Source organism: Sardina pilchardus, chromosome 19, assembly GCF_963854185.1.
Source record: "Sardina pilchardus chromosome 19, fSarPil1.1, whole genome shotgun sequence".
NCBI classification, from domain to species: domain Eukaryota; kingdom Metazoa; phylum Chordata; class Actinopteri; order Clupeiformes; family Clupeidae; genus Sardina; species Sardina pilchardus.
The window spans coordinates 27,524,265-27,541,210 of NC_085012.1; the positions used below are offsets into that span (position 1 = coordinate 27,524,265).

General features: G+C 41.9%; 1 protein-coding gene across 1 annotated transcript in view; it reads left to right on the forward strand.

Annotated features, from left to right (window-relative positions):
* waca (WW domain containing adaptor with coiled-coil a) overlaps positions 1 to 16,946 on the forward strand; it is a 51,782-nt gene that overhangs the window by 32,834 nt on the left and 2,002 nt on the right. The window contains exons 7-11 of the mRNA XM_062520870.1: positions 8,116 to 8,367; positions 12,339 to 12,461; positions 12,833 to 12,981; positions 13,280 to 13,395; positions 16,370 to 16,598. Coding sequence (XP_062376854.1) covers positions 8,116 to 8,367; positions 12,339 to 12,461; positions 12,833 to 12,981; positions 13,280 to 13,395; positions 16,370 to 16,598 — 869 coding nt within the window. The remainder of the gene's footprint in view (positions 1 to 8,115; positions 8,368 to 12,338; positions 12,462 to 12,832; positions 12,982 to 13,279; positions 13,396 to 16,369; positions 16,599 to 16,946) is intronic.

The window sequence follows — 16,946 nt, forward strand, 5'->3', positions numbered from 1 at the left end:
AAATGTTTCAAAATAAAAGTCCTCACTAGCAAGTTAGCTTGTTAGCATGTTTAGCATAGTTAGCATTTTTAGCATAACTACAAAAAAATCATCAACTAAGTTAGCTAATCAACCTGGTTAGCATTGTTAGCAAATGTAGCATTGTTAGCATAGTTAGCATTTTTAGCATTACTACTAGAAATCATCGGTTAAGTTAGCTAATCAACCTGGTTAGCATTGTTAGTAAAGTTAGCATTGCTAGCATAATTAGCATTTTTAACGTAACTGCTAGAAATCATTAGCTAAGTTAGCTAATCAACATTTTAACATGAATAGAAATCATTAGTTAAGTTAGAACTGGAATGTTTCAGCTTTAAACTGTCTACCTTCACACTATCAACTCTCTGTAAACTATGCAACCACCATGTTTACCCTAGCTACACCTTAGTAACCATATCTACATTATCTATCTATTTTTGCATTTTCATGCACTGGTAATTCCTTGGAATTGCATTTCTAGTTATTATTATTCTTCTTCTAACGCACTTAATGGAGCTTCAACCGTTTAACGTAGAAACGTCATTCAAACTGCGCTGCGTAGGTCTTACTCAGGCCATCCGGGCTTTGTATTTTTCAACTTTGTAACTTTTATACTTTTTTAACTATTAATTAATTAAAATGACAATTTCCCCATAGACTTAACATTGTGATTATGACATCATAATAGGGCAATTAGAATCTTCTGCCAGGTGGCCAGGCCAGCTGCAGCAGCTCTCTCTCAGGCTTTAAGCATACATTCTCTATGAAGACTACATATACCTGTTAAACTGTTTCCTCTGTCCACAACTGTTTCAAAATAAAAGTCCCCACTGCAATAATACACAATTAAATCATTTAACCATTGAAACTACTAATCTATTTAACTGTTCAACCATTCCCACTGTCAGTTATCATCAGCCATGCCTCCGGTCAACTACATGAAACCTCCATGTACCTAGCAACCAACATAGCAACCATTAAAATTAAGCGTTTATGACCGTTTCCATAGCAACCAACATCATTATACTGCAGTAACTTCTTGTTTCCTGATAGTGGCCACCATGGATACCCTAGCAACAAATGTTTCAAAATAAAAGTCTTCACTAGCAAGTTAGCTAGTTAGCATGGTTAGCATAGTTAGCATTGTTAGCATTTTTAGCATAACTGCTAGAAATGATTAGCTAAGTTAGCTAATCAACCTGGTTAACATTGTTAGCAAATGTAGCATTGTTAGCATAGTTAGCATTTTCAGCATTACTGCTAGAAATCATCGGTTAAGTTAGCTAATCAACCTAGTTAGCATTGTTAGTAAAGTTAGCATTGCTAGCATAATTAGCATTTTTAGCGTAACTGCTAGAAATCATTAGCTAAGTTAGCTAATCAACATTTTAATATGAATAGAAATCATTAATTAAGTTAGAACTGGAATGTTTCATCTTTAAACTGTCTACCTTCACACTATCAACTCTCTGTAAACTATGCAACCACCATGTTTACCCTAGCTACACCTTAGTAGCCATATCTACATTATCTATCTATTTTTGCATTTTCATGCACTGGTAATTCCTTGGAATTGCATTTCTAGTTATTATTCTTCTTCTAACGCTCTTAATGGAGCTTCAACCGTTTAACGTAGAAACTTCATTCAAACTGCGCTGCGTAGGTCTTACTTAGGCCATGGGAGCTTTGTAATTTTCAAATTTGTAACTTTTATACTTTTTGAACTATTAATTAAAAACTATTAAACATTTCCCCATAGACTTAACATTGCGATTATGACATCATAATAGGGCAATTAGAATCTTATGCCAGGTGGCCAGGCCAGCTGCAGCAGCTCTCTCTCTCTCGGGCTTTAAGCATACAATCTCTCTGAAGACTACATATCCTGTTTCCTCTGTCCACAACTGTTTCAAAATAAAAGTCCTCACTGCAATAATACAATATTAAATCATTTAACCATTGAAACTACTCAACTATTTAACTGTTCAACCATTCCAACTGTCAGTTATCATCAACTATGCCTCCAGTCAACTACATGAAACCTCCATGTACCTAGCAACCAACATAGCAACCATTGAAATTAAGCGTTTATGGCCATTTCCATAGCAACGAACATGATTATACTGCAGTAACTTCTTGTTTCCTGATAGTGGCCACCATGGATACCCTAGCAACAAATGTTTCAAAATAAAAGTCCTCACTAGCAAGTTAGCTAGTTAGCATGGTTAGCATTGTTAGCATAGTTAGCATTTTTAGCATAACTGCTAGAAATGATTAACTAAGTTAGCTAATCAACCTGGTTAGCATTTTAGCATAGTTAGCATTGTTAGCATAGTTAGCATTTTTAGCAAAACTGCAAAAAATCATCACCTAAGTTAGCTAATCAACCTGGTTAGCGTTGCTAGCAACTGTAGCATTGTTAGCATAGTTAGCATTTTTAGCATTATTGCTAGAAATCATCAGTTACGTTAGCTAAGCAACCTGGTTAGCACTGTGAGCATAGTTAGTATAGTTAACATTTTTACCATAACTGCATGAAATCAGTAGTTAAGTTAACAATCAACCTGGTTATCATTGTTACCATAGTTATCATTTTAACAGGAATAGAAATCATTAGTTAAGTTTGAACTGGAATGTTTCAGCTTTAAACTGTCTACCTTCACACTATCAACTCTCTGTAAACTATGCAACCACCATGTTTACCCTAGCTACACCTTAGTAACCATATCCACATTATCTATCTATTTTTGCATTTTCATGCACTGGTAATTCCTTGGAATTGCATTTCTAGTTATTATTATTATTCTTCTTCTAACGCACTTAATGGAGCTTCAACCGTTTAACGTAGAAACTTCGTTCAAACTGCGCTGCGTAGGTCTTACTTAGGCCATGGGAGCTTTGTAATTTTCAACTTTGTAACTTTTATACTTTTTGAACTATTAAATAAAAACTATTAAAATTTCCCCATAGACTTAACATTGCGATTATGACATCATAATAGGGCAATTAGAATCTTATGCCAGGTGGCCAGGCCAGCTGCAGCAGCTCTCTCTCTCTCAGGCTTTAAGCATACAATCTCTCTGAAGACTACATATCCTGTTTCCTCTGTCCACAACTGTTTCAAAATAAAAGTCCTCACTGCAATAATACACTATTAAATCATTTAACCATTGAAACTACTCAACTATTTAACTGTTCAACCATTCCAACTGTCAGTTATCATCAACTATGCCTCCAGTCAACTACATGAAACCTCCATGTACCTAGCAACCAACATAGCAACCATTGAAATTAAGCGTTTATGACCGTTTCCATAGCAACCAACATGATTATACTGCAGTAACTTCTTGTTTCTTGATAGTGGCCACCATGGATACCCTAGCAACAAATGTTTCAAAATAAAAGTCCTCACTAGCAGTTAGCTAGTTAGCATGGTTAGCATAGTTAGCATTGTTAGCATAGTTAGCATTTTAGCATAACTGCTAGAAATGATTAGCTAAGTAAGCTAATCAACCTGGTTAGCATAGTTAGCATTGTTAGCATAGTTAGCATTTTTAGCATAACTGCAAAAAATCATCACCTAAGTTAGCTAATCAACCTGGTTAGCATTGTTAGCAATTTTAGCATTGTTAGCATAGTTAGCATTTTTAGCATTATTGCTAGAAATCATCAGTTAAGCTAGCTAAACAACCTGGTTAACACTGTGAACATAGTTAACATAGTTAACATTTTTACCATAACTGCATGAAATCAGTAGCTAAGTTAACAATCAACCTGGTTATCATTGTTACCATGGTTATCATTTTAACATGAATAGAAATCATTAGTTAAGTTAGAACTGGAATGTTTCAGCTTTAAACTGTCTACCTTCACACTATCAACTCTCTGTAAACTATGCAACCACCATGTTTACCCTAGCTACACCTTAGTAACCATATCCACATTATCTATCTATTTTTGCATTTTCATGCACTGGTAATTCCTTGGAATTGCATTTCTAGTTAAACTTCTTCTTCTAACGCTCGCAATTCAGCTTCAACCGTTTAACGTAGAAACTTCATTCAAACGTTGTTGCGTAGGTCTTGCTTATGCCATGTGTGCTTTGTATTTTTCAACTTTGTAACTTTTATACTTTTTGAACTATTAAATAAAAACTATTAACAATTTCCCCATAGACTTAACATTGCTCATTATGACATCACCGCAGCAATTAGAATGTTATCCCAGCTGGTCAGCCACCTGGGCACCAACTGTCAGTTTCTCTCAGGCTTCAAGCTTACAATCTCTCTGAAGACTACATATTCTGTTCCCCTGTATCCTCTGCGCACTACAGTATCAAAATAAGTCCTCCTAATTCCATCCAACTTTATATCCATTCATCTTCTTCAAACCATTCACTCATCCACCCATTCTAAACAGTCTGCCTATCAACATCAATTAGACGCTCTACAGTACATTCAACTTTTAAACAATCTACTCTGTCTCAGGCTGGCTCTCTTAAGACTAGCCAGTTAAATTGATTACACCTGTATCTGTATCCACTACTCTCAGTAGAGAGCTGTGTCTCTCCATTCTACAAGAATATAAGGCACATTCCATCCAACATTCTATCCATTCATCTTCTTCAGACCATTCACTCATCCACCCATTAAACTGTCTATCAACATCTATTAAACAATCTGTCTATCAACATCCATTAAACATTCTGTCTATCAACATTAATTAGACTATCTACATACAACTTTTAAAGTATTTACTGTGGGTCCCTCTCAAGCAGCGTTTATATGTCCTCCCTCGCTCCTCGATCCTCAATGATCTACATAAAGAAAGATAGAAGAAGGGCTAGACTATCCCATTGTTGCCGCTCCATCATTCTTTATGTAGATCAGTGAGGAGCGAGAGAGGACGCGTAAACGCTATATGAGAGGCACCTTCTGTCTCAGGCTTTAAGCATACAATCTCATTAAGACTACAGATCCTGTTTCACTACTTCCTCTGTCCACAACTGTTTCAAAATAAAGGTCCTCACTGCAATAATACACTATTAAATCATTTAACCATTGAAACTATTCAACTATTGAACTGTTCAACCATTCCAACTGTCAGTTATCATCCACTATGCCTCCAGTCAACTACATGAAACCTCCATGTACCTAGCAACCAACATAGCAACCATTAAAATTAAGTGTTTATGACCGTTTCCATAGCAACCAACATGATTATACTGCAGTAACTTCTTGTTTCCTGATAGTGGCCACCATGGATACCCTAGCAACAAATGTTTCAAAATAAAAGTCCTCACTAGCAAGTTAGCTAGTTAGCATGGTTAGCATTGTTAGCATAGTTAGCATTTTTAACATAACTGCAAAACATCATCAACTAAGTTAACCAATCAACCTGGTTAGCATTGTTAGCAAATTTAGCATTGTTAGCATAGTTAGCATTTTTAGCATTACTGCTAGAAATCATCGGTTAAGTTAGCTAATCAACCTGGTTAGCATTGTTAGTAAAGTTAGCATTGCTAGCATAATTAGCATTTTTAGCGTAACTGCTAGAAATCATTAGCTAAGTTAGCTAATCAACATTTTAACATGAATAGAAATCATTAGTTAAGTTAGAACTGGAATGTTTCATCTTTAAACTGTCTACCTTCACACTATCAACTCTCTGTAAACTATGCAACCACCATGTTTACCCTAGCTACACCTTAGTAACCATATCTACATTATCTATCTATTTTTGCATTTTCATGCACTGGTAATTCCTTGGAATTGCATTTCTAGTTTCTATTTTCTCTTCATCATTGATTATGATCTGACATGAAAGCTGAGAAATGTGTACTTCTACAAGCTGGTTAGCCTGACCAATTGCAATTTCTGGTTAGACACTTACCCTACTGACTATCAAATAGACGTGCAGAATGATTCAAGACAGTGTACTGCATGATTTGCCTCGAAAACCATGACGAGAACAAACACAAATGTGGACAACATAGCTAAAGCTGTGGATTGTGGTGCTCAGTAATCATTAGAGTTTGGTATTTATGTAGATGAGTGGAATGCATGGTGTTGCATGAAGGCAATGCAGCAATAAGCCACACAGGAGGGAGAGGGAATCTGCTCTCCCCTCACTCCAACAAAGTAGAATCACTGGGCCCAGGTGACTCCAGCACTGATGAGGGGCTGCAGCCAAGACACATAACACACAGACACAGAAGCAGGCAGAGCAGGGCGTCATAGTACTGACTTGTCTTGTTGATCAAATTTCAGCATTCAACACAGCTGGCTCAAATGGACACAATAAATTGGCTATGAGTGTGTCATGTCAAATCAAATAACTACCTTGTTGTTAGAGCTAATTTATTACAAAGAATGACCCTATTGCCTACAAAGTTAATTGTTACTGCACATTCCACCAGCAACAACAAGCAGCCACTTTGTGTACATTACATTCTTTTCCATAACTGTTTCATCACCGCACCACCATAATGTATGTGTTGATCTTTGTTGCCTTTGCCCTCTACATTGCCATACAGAGCACAGTGAGGAGTAGTCCATGCAGGCACATCAGAGATCTCGCAGTTGTTTTGATGTTGACTTGCTATGCCTTTTTTGATTTTCCCACCACCATCCTTACGTGTGTGTCTGGTACAACAAAGGACATGTCTTCACTGTTTTCTTTCCATAGTGATTTCTGAGCTTATAGCTGAAAACCTGAAATGTCTCCCAGAGTTCTAGCTTTTGTGGGTTGCTGGAGACAAAAGAGAAGATTGCGTGGCAGAAATATGAAGGCCCTGTGATGTTATATTCAGATGAGGGCACTTTTAGTGTACTTTGTTGACTGTCCTGCTCACCATTAATGTTCCACTGACATGATCATAGTGGTTTCGTAGACTTCTGATCAGCCAGCGCTGCGTTCAGTAGAGGTCACAGCTTCTCAAGTATAAGGCTCTTTTATGCTGAGATCAGTGTACATTTCAGCCTGATATTGATGTAGTAATGGACAAAGTTCCTGCATCAGTCCAAATCTGAACATTGGGAATTGGAACGGCAGATTGATCTTGTCATGTGACCTAATGGAGGAAGAGTGATGTGACATTTGAGACACCTTCAGGCTGATTTATGCTTCTGCGTGGATTCGGTGGACTGTGTAGTGGCTACGCTGTTGCTCCTGTGCCGTCACAAGCCTGTCTGCTACTCTGACTACCGTTTTGGTGAACTACAGACTCCATAGGCTACTGTGTTGGAATATTAATGTGATTTGATTTGTTACATTCCAATAACATTATGTATGAGGTTCTATCTGAAGTGTCTGCCAGCCAGTTTGTTATGCTAGCAAGCGAACTACCTACTGCTTGCTGGCGAAGTGCTGATTTCATAACCTTATTGACAAATAGACACTGTACAGTTGGACCCCTTAATTTTAACCAAAATACGTTTGTGCAAAATTTGTTGGCAAACTAGCATGTTGCTGTTACCCGTAGTATGCTATTTGAAGCAGTCTGTTCAACACTGTTCAACTCTGTTGAGTTGGATCAATCACAGTTCTTGCAGTCTGTCACCTTGACTCAAAGTTACGAGTTTTTGGAGGTGTACGTCAGGCGACAGAGGGGGTGCACAACGACGCAGAAGGCTCTGCAGGGCTACGCCATCAGTTCTACGCAGAAGCATAAATCAGCCTTTACTACACCCTGACCAGAAGTCTGGCATGTCAGAAATGTCTGAGTCTACTGCAACATTGCTTTGTTGCATTGCTTGGCAACATTCAACTTTGTAGTTGATCAGTGAAATGACGGACTGCTCTCTGCAGACATGGCAATGAGATTGATGCTGCTCCCTGGTGTCACACAAAAATGTGACCAATAATTAGTCAATGTCCGTGTCACCTGAGTATGATTCCTGACATACTGATCATAAAAGACGAAAACATTGCGTGGTCTGGTCCTGACATAAGATCCTGCATAAGATCCTGCATAGGATTTATATATGTAACTGTAGTAGTCTGATATGAATGATTGTTCAAGATGTCCGTTTCTAGTGTGCATGGCTGACAGACCTGTCCTCATTTTCCCATCTGCCTCATCGTCCCCTCTCACAGAGTCGGCATCGGAGAAGCCTTCCTCCCTGTCCTGCACGTCTCAGTCCTCCTCTTCCTCGGCGTCCGTGGCCAGCGGCGCCGCTCAGGCCGGCTCGGCCTCCGTCTCCACGGTGCCCGTCTCCCCGGTGCTGCAGTCCCCGGCCGCGCCCACCCTGCTCCAGGACCCGTCCCTCCTGAGGCAGCTGCTGCCCGCGCTGCAGACCGCCCTGCAGCTCAACAACGCCAGCGTGGACATGGCCAAGATCAATGAGGGTGAGTGGGTGTGTCTGGGTGTGTCTGTGTGTGTCTGTGTGTGTCTGTGTGTGTCTGTGTGTGTGTGTGTCATTTATTCCCATCAGAAGGCCTCAGTGCCTGTGCCGTCAAGGCCTATATCAAGATGAGGAGACAATACAAGGGGAAAGTGAGAAAAGCTCAGCATGTTCAACCTTTTTAACTTTAAATGTAAAATGGTTCAAATCTCCGGAGCCTGAACACTTAAGTTGTCATTCAGAGGTAGTTGTATGTAGATGTATCATCTGAAAAAGGCACCAGCCCATCTCCATCAGCACCTTTTATTTCTTGATGAATTTCGCGGCCTTGCCTTTGGAATGTGCAGTGTGAAGGCAGATCCATGCACAGTTGTTTACCACCCCAGCTCACTCCACCTGGAACTGCTTCTAAGAGTGTCTTGGCCTTGTTTGAGGTGTCATGTGTTACTGCACCACTTAGTTTTTTATTGGGGACTGCTGGATGAAGAGGCTCCGTATTCTCCCTTGCGCTGCGTGCGCCAGCAGTGTAAACTGTGGTGGCATGATTTGCATGGCGGCCCTTCAGCAGATGTGTAGTGCTCGCCACAGTAGTTAAACTCCGATCTATCAATGCTGAAATTCTCAATCTTGCGCACACACACACACACACACACACACGCACACACACACTTTATGATTCTAACAGCCCTTCAGCTGATCTTCATTCACTTCACATCTTTCATAAGTCTGGAGCAGGGCCACATGGTACAGTGTGATATCTGTTCAACTGAATCATGCATGATGTGGAGCAGCTGTTTTCTGCTCTGTGAGGCTGACTATAATGTCACCCAGCCAGCCTTTATAGGCTTCAAGGTTGGACTCCTCCAGCTCTGTCTGCAATGCTGGAGTTATAGCGGTGGCTGCTGCGAAGCTAATATTTTGTTTTCCAGTGTGCGGTTCTGAGTGAGCGTGCATAAGAAAGGTTGGCCAGCACTGGTAAACACACACATGACCACTCTTGGGAAGAGGCCTAGCAGGATGGCTGAGGAATGTCTGCTGTTGACTTTTCCACTTCCAAACACATTTGATGCCGGAATATTTTCCTGGGTGACCCCAGGAAGCTCCTGAAGCGCCTTTGAGTTTTATTTGAAGGTCATTTGGTATTATATGTTAACAGTGTGGTTCTGACGAGAGGACGCTATATACTTCTCACCCCGTGCCCTTCTTTTGTTCTCTCCATCTGTCTCCACACTTCTCTGTTTTTGCTAACTTAATGTGACACACTAGACGCTGAACCATGACTGGAAACTCCGGCGTTGAGTTTTACTGAGCAGGTTGGCCCAGCGCTGGGCCCGCTGAGGTTGCTGAGTTCAAGCCATGGTGGCACAGATGAGCGTCAGGCCTGCTCCACCATGTGATTAAGAGCTAAGCAGACGTTTAATAGACGTTGGAGAGATGAACCTCCCAGCCTCTAATATTTATGAAATTTTGAGGTTAAGTGGACCCTTTTTTTTTGTTTCTGGAAATGTTGGTACATTGTCAGCCTTGGAGAACTTTGTTTGCATGACTCATTGACTCTGAGGTGTTCCATAAGAGCTGCTTATGAGTTGGTTTAACTCCTCGTCTGGTAGACTAGCCCATTGGCTTGCACCAAATCCTAACTATATGTGATAAAAGTAAGTGTTGGTGATATCAGTTTAATTACATTGTTTTCAATAGGAGTGTCCTAGCAGACACGAAGCAGTGCTGTGCAGTCACTTTTTGAACTGAACTTTTATCGGAAGCCCCATTTCTATTTTCTTACTATTGCTTGTGTTGCTTTATTTTGAGCACGAAATGTGATCCAGTGACACATTTAGCGGATTCAGTGTGGACAGAGAGTATCTAGTGCAGGCGCTTGCTCAAATGCAGTTAGGATGCCATGTTATGTGTAAGGAGGTGTTGTAGTAGGTTCAGTAGCCTGAACTTTAACCCCGCCCACAACATTTGAGTTCGGAAAGTTCAGTCTGCCATTGTCCCGTTGGGGCGGAACTATGCCCGAACAAGACCTGTGTGTACCTATCAAATTGTCAGGTCGGGCTTTATACAATGATGGACAGATGAACAACAGTGCCTCGTCTGTCATCATCTGAGCACACTTTGGTTGATTTTGATCGCAACAGAAATGCCGTGGCTACAAATGCATATTATTTCCATGCAGTTTGGGGAAATGTTTTCCAAATAGCCTACCCTGCTACATATGTTGTTGTCTTAGATTTCGTTAACGGGTGTTGTACAAGATGCTGACAGCGCAATCATTTTCAAAGAAGACCAGAAGATACTAGCTATTATAAGCTATTTCGTTTCTCTGTTTGGTTAGGTCTATCCAATGACTGCAGTGGCATCCCCTGCCCTATATCGATTGAAACACGCCCCATAATTACATCCCAATGCAGCAATATGATAGTCTGGCTATCACCATACTAAACTCAATCTTTTAAGATTGAACATTAGTATCGGGGTCAGACCAACAATCCAAAATCCAAACAATCTTTGGGACAAGCTAGTTTGTGATTGGAGCCAAAGGTTCTGTCAAGGAACAGAGGAGATAGATGTGCAGGTTTCCAGCCTGAGCAGCGAAATCCAAATTTGCCGGAAGTTCAGGCAGGGTTCACTCAGCCTAGCAATATGAGACTCTCGTCCTGACTAGAATTGTGTGTATGACAACGTCAGGCTGCCCTACTCTTCTTTAATCTGCCATTTGATGCTCAAGACCATGTCATTGCTAAAAATATATAATGCTCAGGTATATAGACCAGACTGAACTCTGAATACATTGAGGCTTTTTAAGGAGGATGTACGCTACACTGAGGTGCTGAAATCGGTCAATCGGTTAGACATCTTTGACCGTCTTTCCTTCCTGGTGTGGCTTATAACTTTCCGACTTAGAGACTGGTAGTTATGTTTCTTTGTGCTGGGTGTTTTGTGGTATAGCAGAATATAAGAAGGGTATTGTGACATTTCTTTTTATTGAGTGATTCAGTTTTGGAAATCAGTCGCTTTTCTGTCTTAAGGTTCTGTGGACGGTTGCTCTTGATGTACAGATGGCTGATAGTTGACATGGCGACCAAATGAGAACTCCAACCTTGCAAGTGACATTGAGTGGAGTGAGCAATAAATAATCGCAACACTATTGTAAACAAAGATCTCAAAAAAGTGTTTTTCTCTGCAAAGATGATTGAACTGCAGAATTAGCGAAACTGTCCCTGTCTGGCGTCGGAGCGCATCCGTTATTTGGAAGTATCTGAAGAAGTGGCACCTTGGCCATCTGCTATCAGATTAGCTTTATTCAGATGTTGCAGACATGTACTTCGGAGCAAGCAGCTGTCCTCACTGAATTGGTTCTAGGCCTAACCATTGATGAAGCAATGAGACTTGTTCTGGTGGGACATACAGTTTTATGATTGTGGGATAATAATGTGAGTAGTGCTTTTCATAGGGTCTGGAATTCTGTCTGATTTGCTAATCTCTCTCAATTGCTATGTTGAATTAAATATCACCATTGTGGTGATGAAAACATGACTCGTCATTCAACCCTTTGAAGTATGTTTGTGTGGCACTCATCTCTTTGGGTTTATCATATTTATTAGAGAGTACTTCTAGCTCCTGTTTGGATCATGTCGTTTTTGCTTTACTCTGATCATCTCGAGTCGATCAAAGGTTCTAAGCATTGTTTTGGTTCTTTAAGCACCTCCCGTGGTTCTCCTTGAGATTCTCCTGCAGTTTTCTTGCCAGAGGCCCTGTCCCTGTCTTTGTGGCACCAGCTGATGTTTCGTTCCAATCTGCTGCCCAAATGAAGCTTTGGTGAGATGTGAGAGTTCAGTTAATTAATGCAATCCTTTTCTTGTTTTCCCCCCTCTCTCTCTGTCTTTCTCTCTCTCTCTCTCTCCCTCTTGCACTCTCTCTCTCCCTCTTGCTCGCTCTCTCTCTCTCTCATTCTGTTCTTCACACTCCTAGTTCTGACAGCAGCCGTGACTCAGGCGTCGCTGCAGTCTATGCTGCACAAGATCCTCACGGCCGGCCCGTCTGCCTTCAACATCACCTCCCTGCTCTCCCAGGCTGCCCAGCTGTCTAACCAAGGTACAGACTCTCACAACACCCACGGCTACAGCCAACCTTCCTGCCTCTTCAGGCTGCAGTTGCCTACCTAGACTACACGCACACACACCACAGGATGCGCACTCAAACACCCACCTCTGTCTCGTTCTCTCATATTCACCGTTACCAATGTGCTACTGCTCTTGTTGTTTACCCAGTTGTCTTCCCAGGCCACATGCCTTGCTAGGATGCTACAGCATTCATTTAAAGGACACTAGACTACACACATACACTTGCAAATGCAGACACCCTTACTTCCCTCACTACCTATACTGTATATGTAACTCCATTATAACAGTTGTCTTGAGTGGAGTCCTGATGGCGTGTGCTTGTGTGGTCCTCTCTCTGAGCAGCCCAGCAGTCCAGCCAGTCGCCCATGTCTCTGACTTCAGACGCCTCGTCGCCCCGCTCCTACGTGTCCCCCCGGATCAGCACCCCCCAGACCAACACCGCGTCCCACAAGCCCCTGCTCAGCACGCCGCCCGTCGCCACGCAGACCAAGGTACCACAGCCTCTCCCCTTGTGTTGGACCAGTGTCTCCAACACTTCAGTTAATATTGTGCTATTGATTTGAGGAAGTTCTGCTAACTGTTTTTTTTTTATATATATATATATATATATTTGCTCACTAGGTTGGTCTGCACCTGTCTGATCCTCTTCTCTTGATTGCTGTCTTTTTGTCCCTCGCTCACCCTTTCTTTCTTCTCCTCTCTCTCTCTCTCTCTCTCTCTCTCTCTCTCTCTCTCTCTCTCTCTCTCTCTCTCTCTCTCTCTCTCTCTCTCTCTCTCTCTCTCTCTCAGGCGAGCACACCTGTTGTAAAGGCCGGCTCTCACCCGCAACCCTCTCCCCAGCAGCCCCTCTCCTCCGACAAGCACCACGACACGGCCAGCTCTCCCCGCAACCTGCAGAGGCAGAGGTGAGCGCACACACACACACACACACACACACACACACACATACTGTATATACACACACACGGATATTCTGTACACCCAAACAGATCTAAGTGCTTCATGGAGTGGGTTGTAGACTGTGTGTCTGTATCCAAATGTGAAGTGGGAGTTGGACTTGGTGTGTGCGTGTGCGCTGGCTGCCTTGACTGGTTACTGATGCCCTCTGGCTGAGCATCACAGTGCTCTATGAATGAGCTCTCACACCATTTGCTGTGTGTGCGTACATGTGCTGGTCCTCGCTGAGCTGACATATGGCCCATATTTGTGCTTCCGCCTCCTGCAGAGAGATGAGCACACGCATTTGATGTGAGTTATGATTGTGTGTGTGTGTGTGTGTGCACGCACACAGTGATTTCAGGGTATTTTTCTGGTGGTGGAAATTCTGAGCTAGGGCCTTAGAGGGAGCTTGCACCAGCAGGCCGTATGTAAGCCGGCTTGTATGTGCACATGCGTGCTGGAATGTGGGTCATGTGTGTGTTAGTGTGTGAAATGTGCCCCACTTCATCCTGCTCCACCCACACAGCTCTGGGATCAGGCTGCGCAGTCTGTCTGCTGTGGTCCGTGGTGTGGTGCAGATGGCTTGTCTGCTCTGGAGTCAGGAGCTCAGTGTGGTGTGTTGTGTTGTGAATGGGCTGCTTAAATAGGAGCTGACAGCAGACCCTGGAGAGTCTCTGATCTCTGCCTCATTATGTCTGTGCTCATCAAACAGGCAGAGGGTGCCATCTAGTGGTGTATCAGGAAATTGCATAACTGTGACGTGGAAAATGTAGGTTCATGGTAGGGGTGTGCGCCTCTCCCTTATCAGACAATTCGACACCTGATAAATGCATTATGCTACGATGCGATTTCAAATCAGAAATGATTTGTTTTAATACAGAATCATTCTGTGTGATTCAATATGATTGCTTGCAATGTAACAGGGCCCCAAAATGCAATGCAGTTCTCAACATTTGTTTAATTTATTATGTTTAATTTCCCGTTTTATAGTATAGCTTTTAATTCTGTAAATAATTATAGAAATGGGTAGCCTATAAAATACTAGGGTGGTATTTTTTTTCTCTAGTCCATGGCTTGAGACAAATTGCAAATGTCACAGGGTTTATAATTTCTCCAAAAGACACAGAGTAGACAGGATTGAAATAACTGTTGACTGAATAAACATTTTTAATATTGATAACTTAAACTAGCGATTTCATTTAGAGATATTTGTTGAAGACCCTTTGCTGTAACTGCTGCCTTTACTCAATTTTGAGTGTGAGGGGGGTGAAAGGTTGTCTAGAATGATTAGCACATGTTGTGAGAAGGGAGTTTGTCAACATTGACAGTTAGGCAATATTACCCTTCCTACCTTTCATATGTGCACCAGAATGATGGGCAAACTTCCTGGGGAGTTCAATAATGAGCTGTTCAATACATCAGGTACATACAAGCATACAATAACGAATATGGAATATTATATTATCATACATTAGGCTATAATAAATGTGCAGGGAGCAGAATGTAGGCCTGGCTGCATGTGATGTGTTTTATCTACACAGCGTAAGCCTAACATCCTTTTTGAGTTAATGCTATATGCTTCTTTTTAAGCCTATAGAATAACTTCATTAAAGAGAGGACATACCACTTTGTGGAATGATGCATCATATGAAATTTGCAATGATGTGACTCAGTCTCTGAGTCTGAGTCTTTGAGTCCGTCTCTATAAGTGATCACTCGTCGTCTGCAGCTGCAGCTTATACTAATGTAGCATTATATTAGTATATAAACCACTGCTGTATTTTGTATATAATTATTTATTCATGACTGTGCACTTTATGCAGATATTCTAGGAACGGCACTGTTACTATTAGGCCTGCAATAAGCTCTAATAGCTACCTCTTTCTGTCTCTTGCTGCTTCTGCTGCTTCTGCTGTCAGCATCACTGGTCGAAGTCTGGAAATATTGGAAACAAAGTAGCCTAATTTTATCATAGTCTACTTGTTGGACTGCTGTTTCCCCAAGTACAAGTTTCAAATGAATATTTTTTTTCTACTTGGGACAGGCCCTTTTGAGTCTTTGAAAATACTTTCCATTTGCATTGGGATTCAGGTGGTCAGAGTTTGAACGCAACAATTGTTAACACATTTGTACATGCTAATGATGCTGCTAACCGGATTGAATATCAGTTTAGCCAGTGAGTGGTCTTGCAGGATTGTGAGTGTCTGGATTAGATCTGCATGCTAAGGAGGGCTGTGTCTGTTGAGAGGGAGGGGAGAGAGCACGCAGGGCAAGGAGAGTCAGTGTTAGGGAAGCCTGCTGCTATACTTGGTTGAGTTGCACGTATCTCTAGACTACAGTAGAAGTGTGTTGCTTTTAATTATCGAATATATTTTAGTTGATATTGATTACATACACTGCTCAAAAAAATAAAGGAAACACTGGTTCATAGGAGTATAGCATCAAGTCTTGAGGGATATTAATCTGGCCAGATATGTAACAAAGGTGGTTGTGAATCAGGTTCACCTGCTTTGATGTCAACACAATGTTGTACAGGTGTACTAGTAGAGGGCCAACTGTGAGACGACCCCCACTGTGAGACGGGGCCTATGCTGTGGTGCAACAGGCTTATACCATGTGCGGTCCAAGTGCCCGGGGACCCAAGTTCAAATCCGATCTGCGGTCATACCCCGATCCCTGCCCGGCTCTCTCTTCCTCTTGCTTCCTGTCAATCTTTACTGTCCTATCTGAATCAAAGCAAAAGGCCAATACAAAGTAAATCAATAATGGGTCAATATGTTTTATACTCATGCACTGGTTGCCACTGACTACTGAAGGTCTGGCCATTTACCCTCTAATAATTATTTCGGGATCAACTCAACTCATACCCACACCTAGTGTTTGGATGTGTTTGTAGTGGCCAGGTGTTTAAAAGCCTTGTTTTTTCCTCTCTGTCTACAGCAGTCAAAGAAGCCCCTCCCCTGGCCCCAACCATGTCGCCGCGAGCAACAGCAGCACCAGTAACAACGGCAGCAGCAGTAGAGTGGGCGTGGCAGCCGGTGCCAGTGGTGGCGCCCAGGTGGACCCCACGGGACGGTCGGCGTGCTTCACCCCCTCCCTGGCGGCACACTTTGACGAGAACCTCATCAAGCACGTGCAGGGCTGGCCTGCAGAGCATGTCGAGAAACAGGTACCTTTGACCGCCTCGCTCTGATTCACTTTTGAAGAGCACTTGTTTTACCTTGACCTTAATAACAGCTTCAAACTCATTCTGGTGTATTGACTTATGATGTGGGTATTGTAGTCTCTTCAATTGCCAATGCATACCCGCAATGCTTGATATTGCACACTAATGGCGATCCGGTAATATAGTAACTCTTTTAGTCGTTTTTTTGGATACTGGCTAAATGTCTAAGTACGGTATTAAGTATTGCGTAAGTATTAAGATGCCAAGGGGCATAGATATCGGTTGTTCCATCATGTTACTTTAATATGCGTCTTGGGCAATTCGATGATTTTTGGGCACACATTTACACAT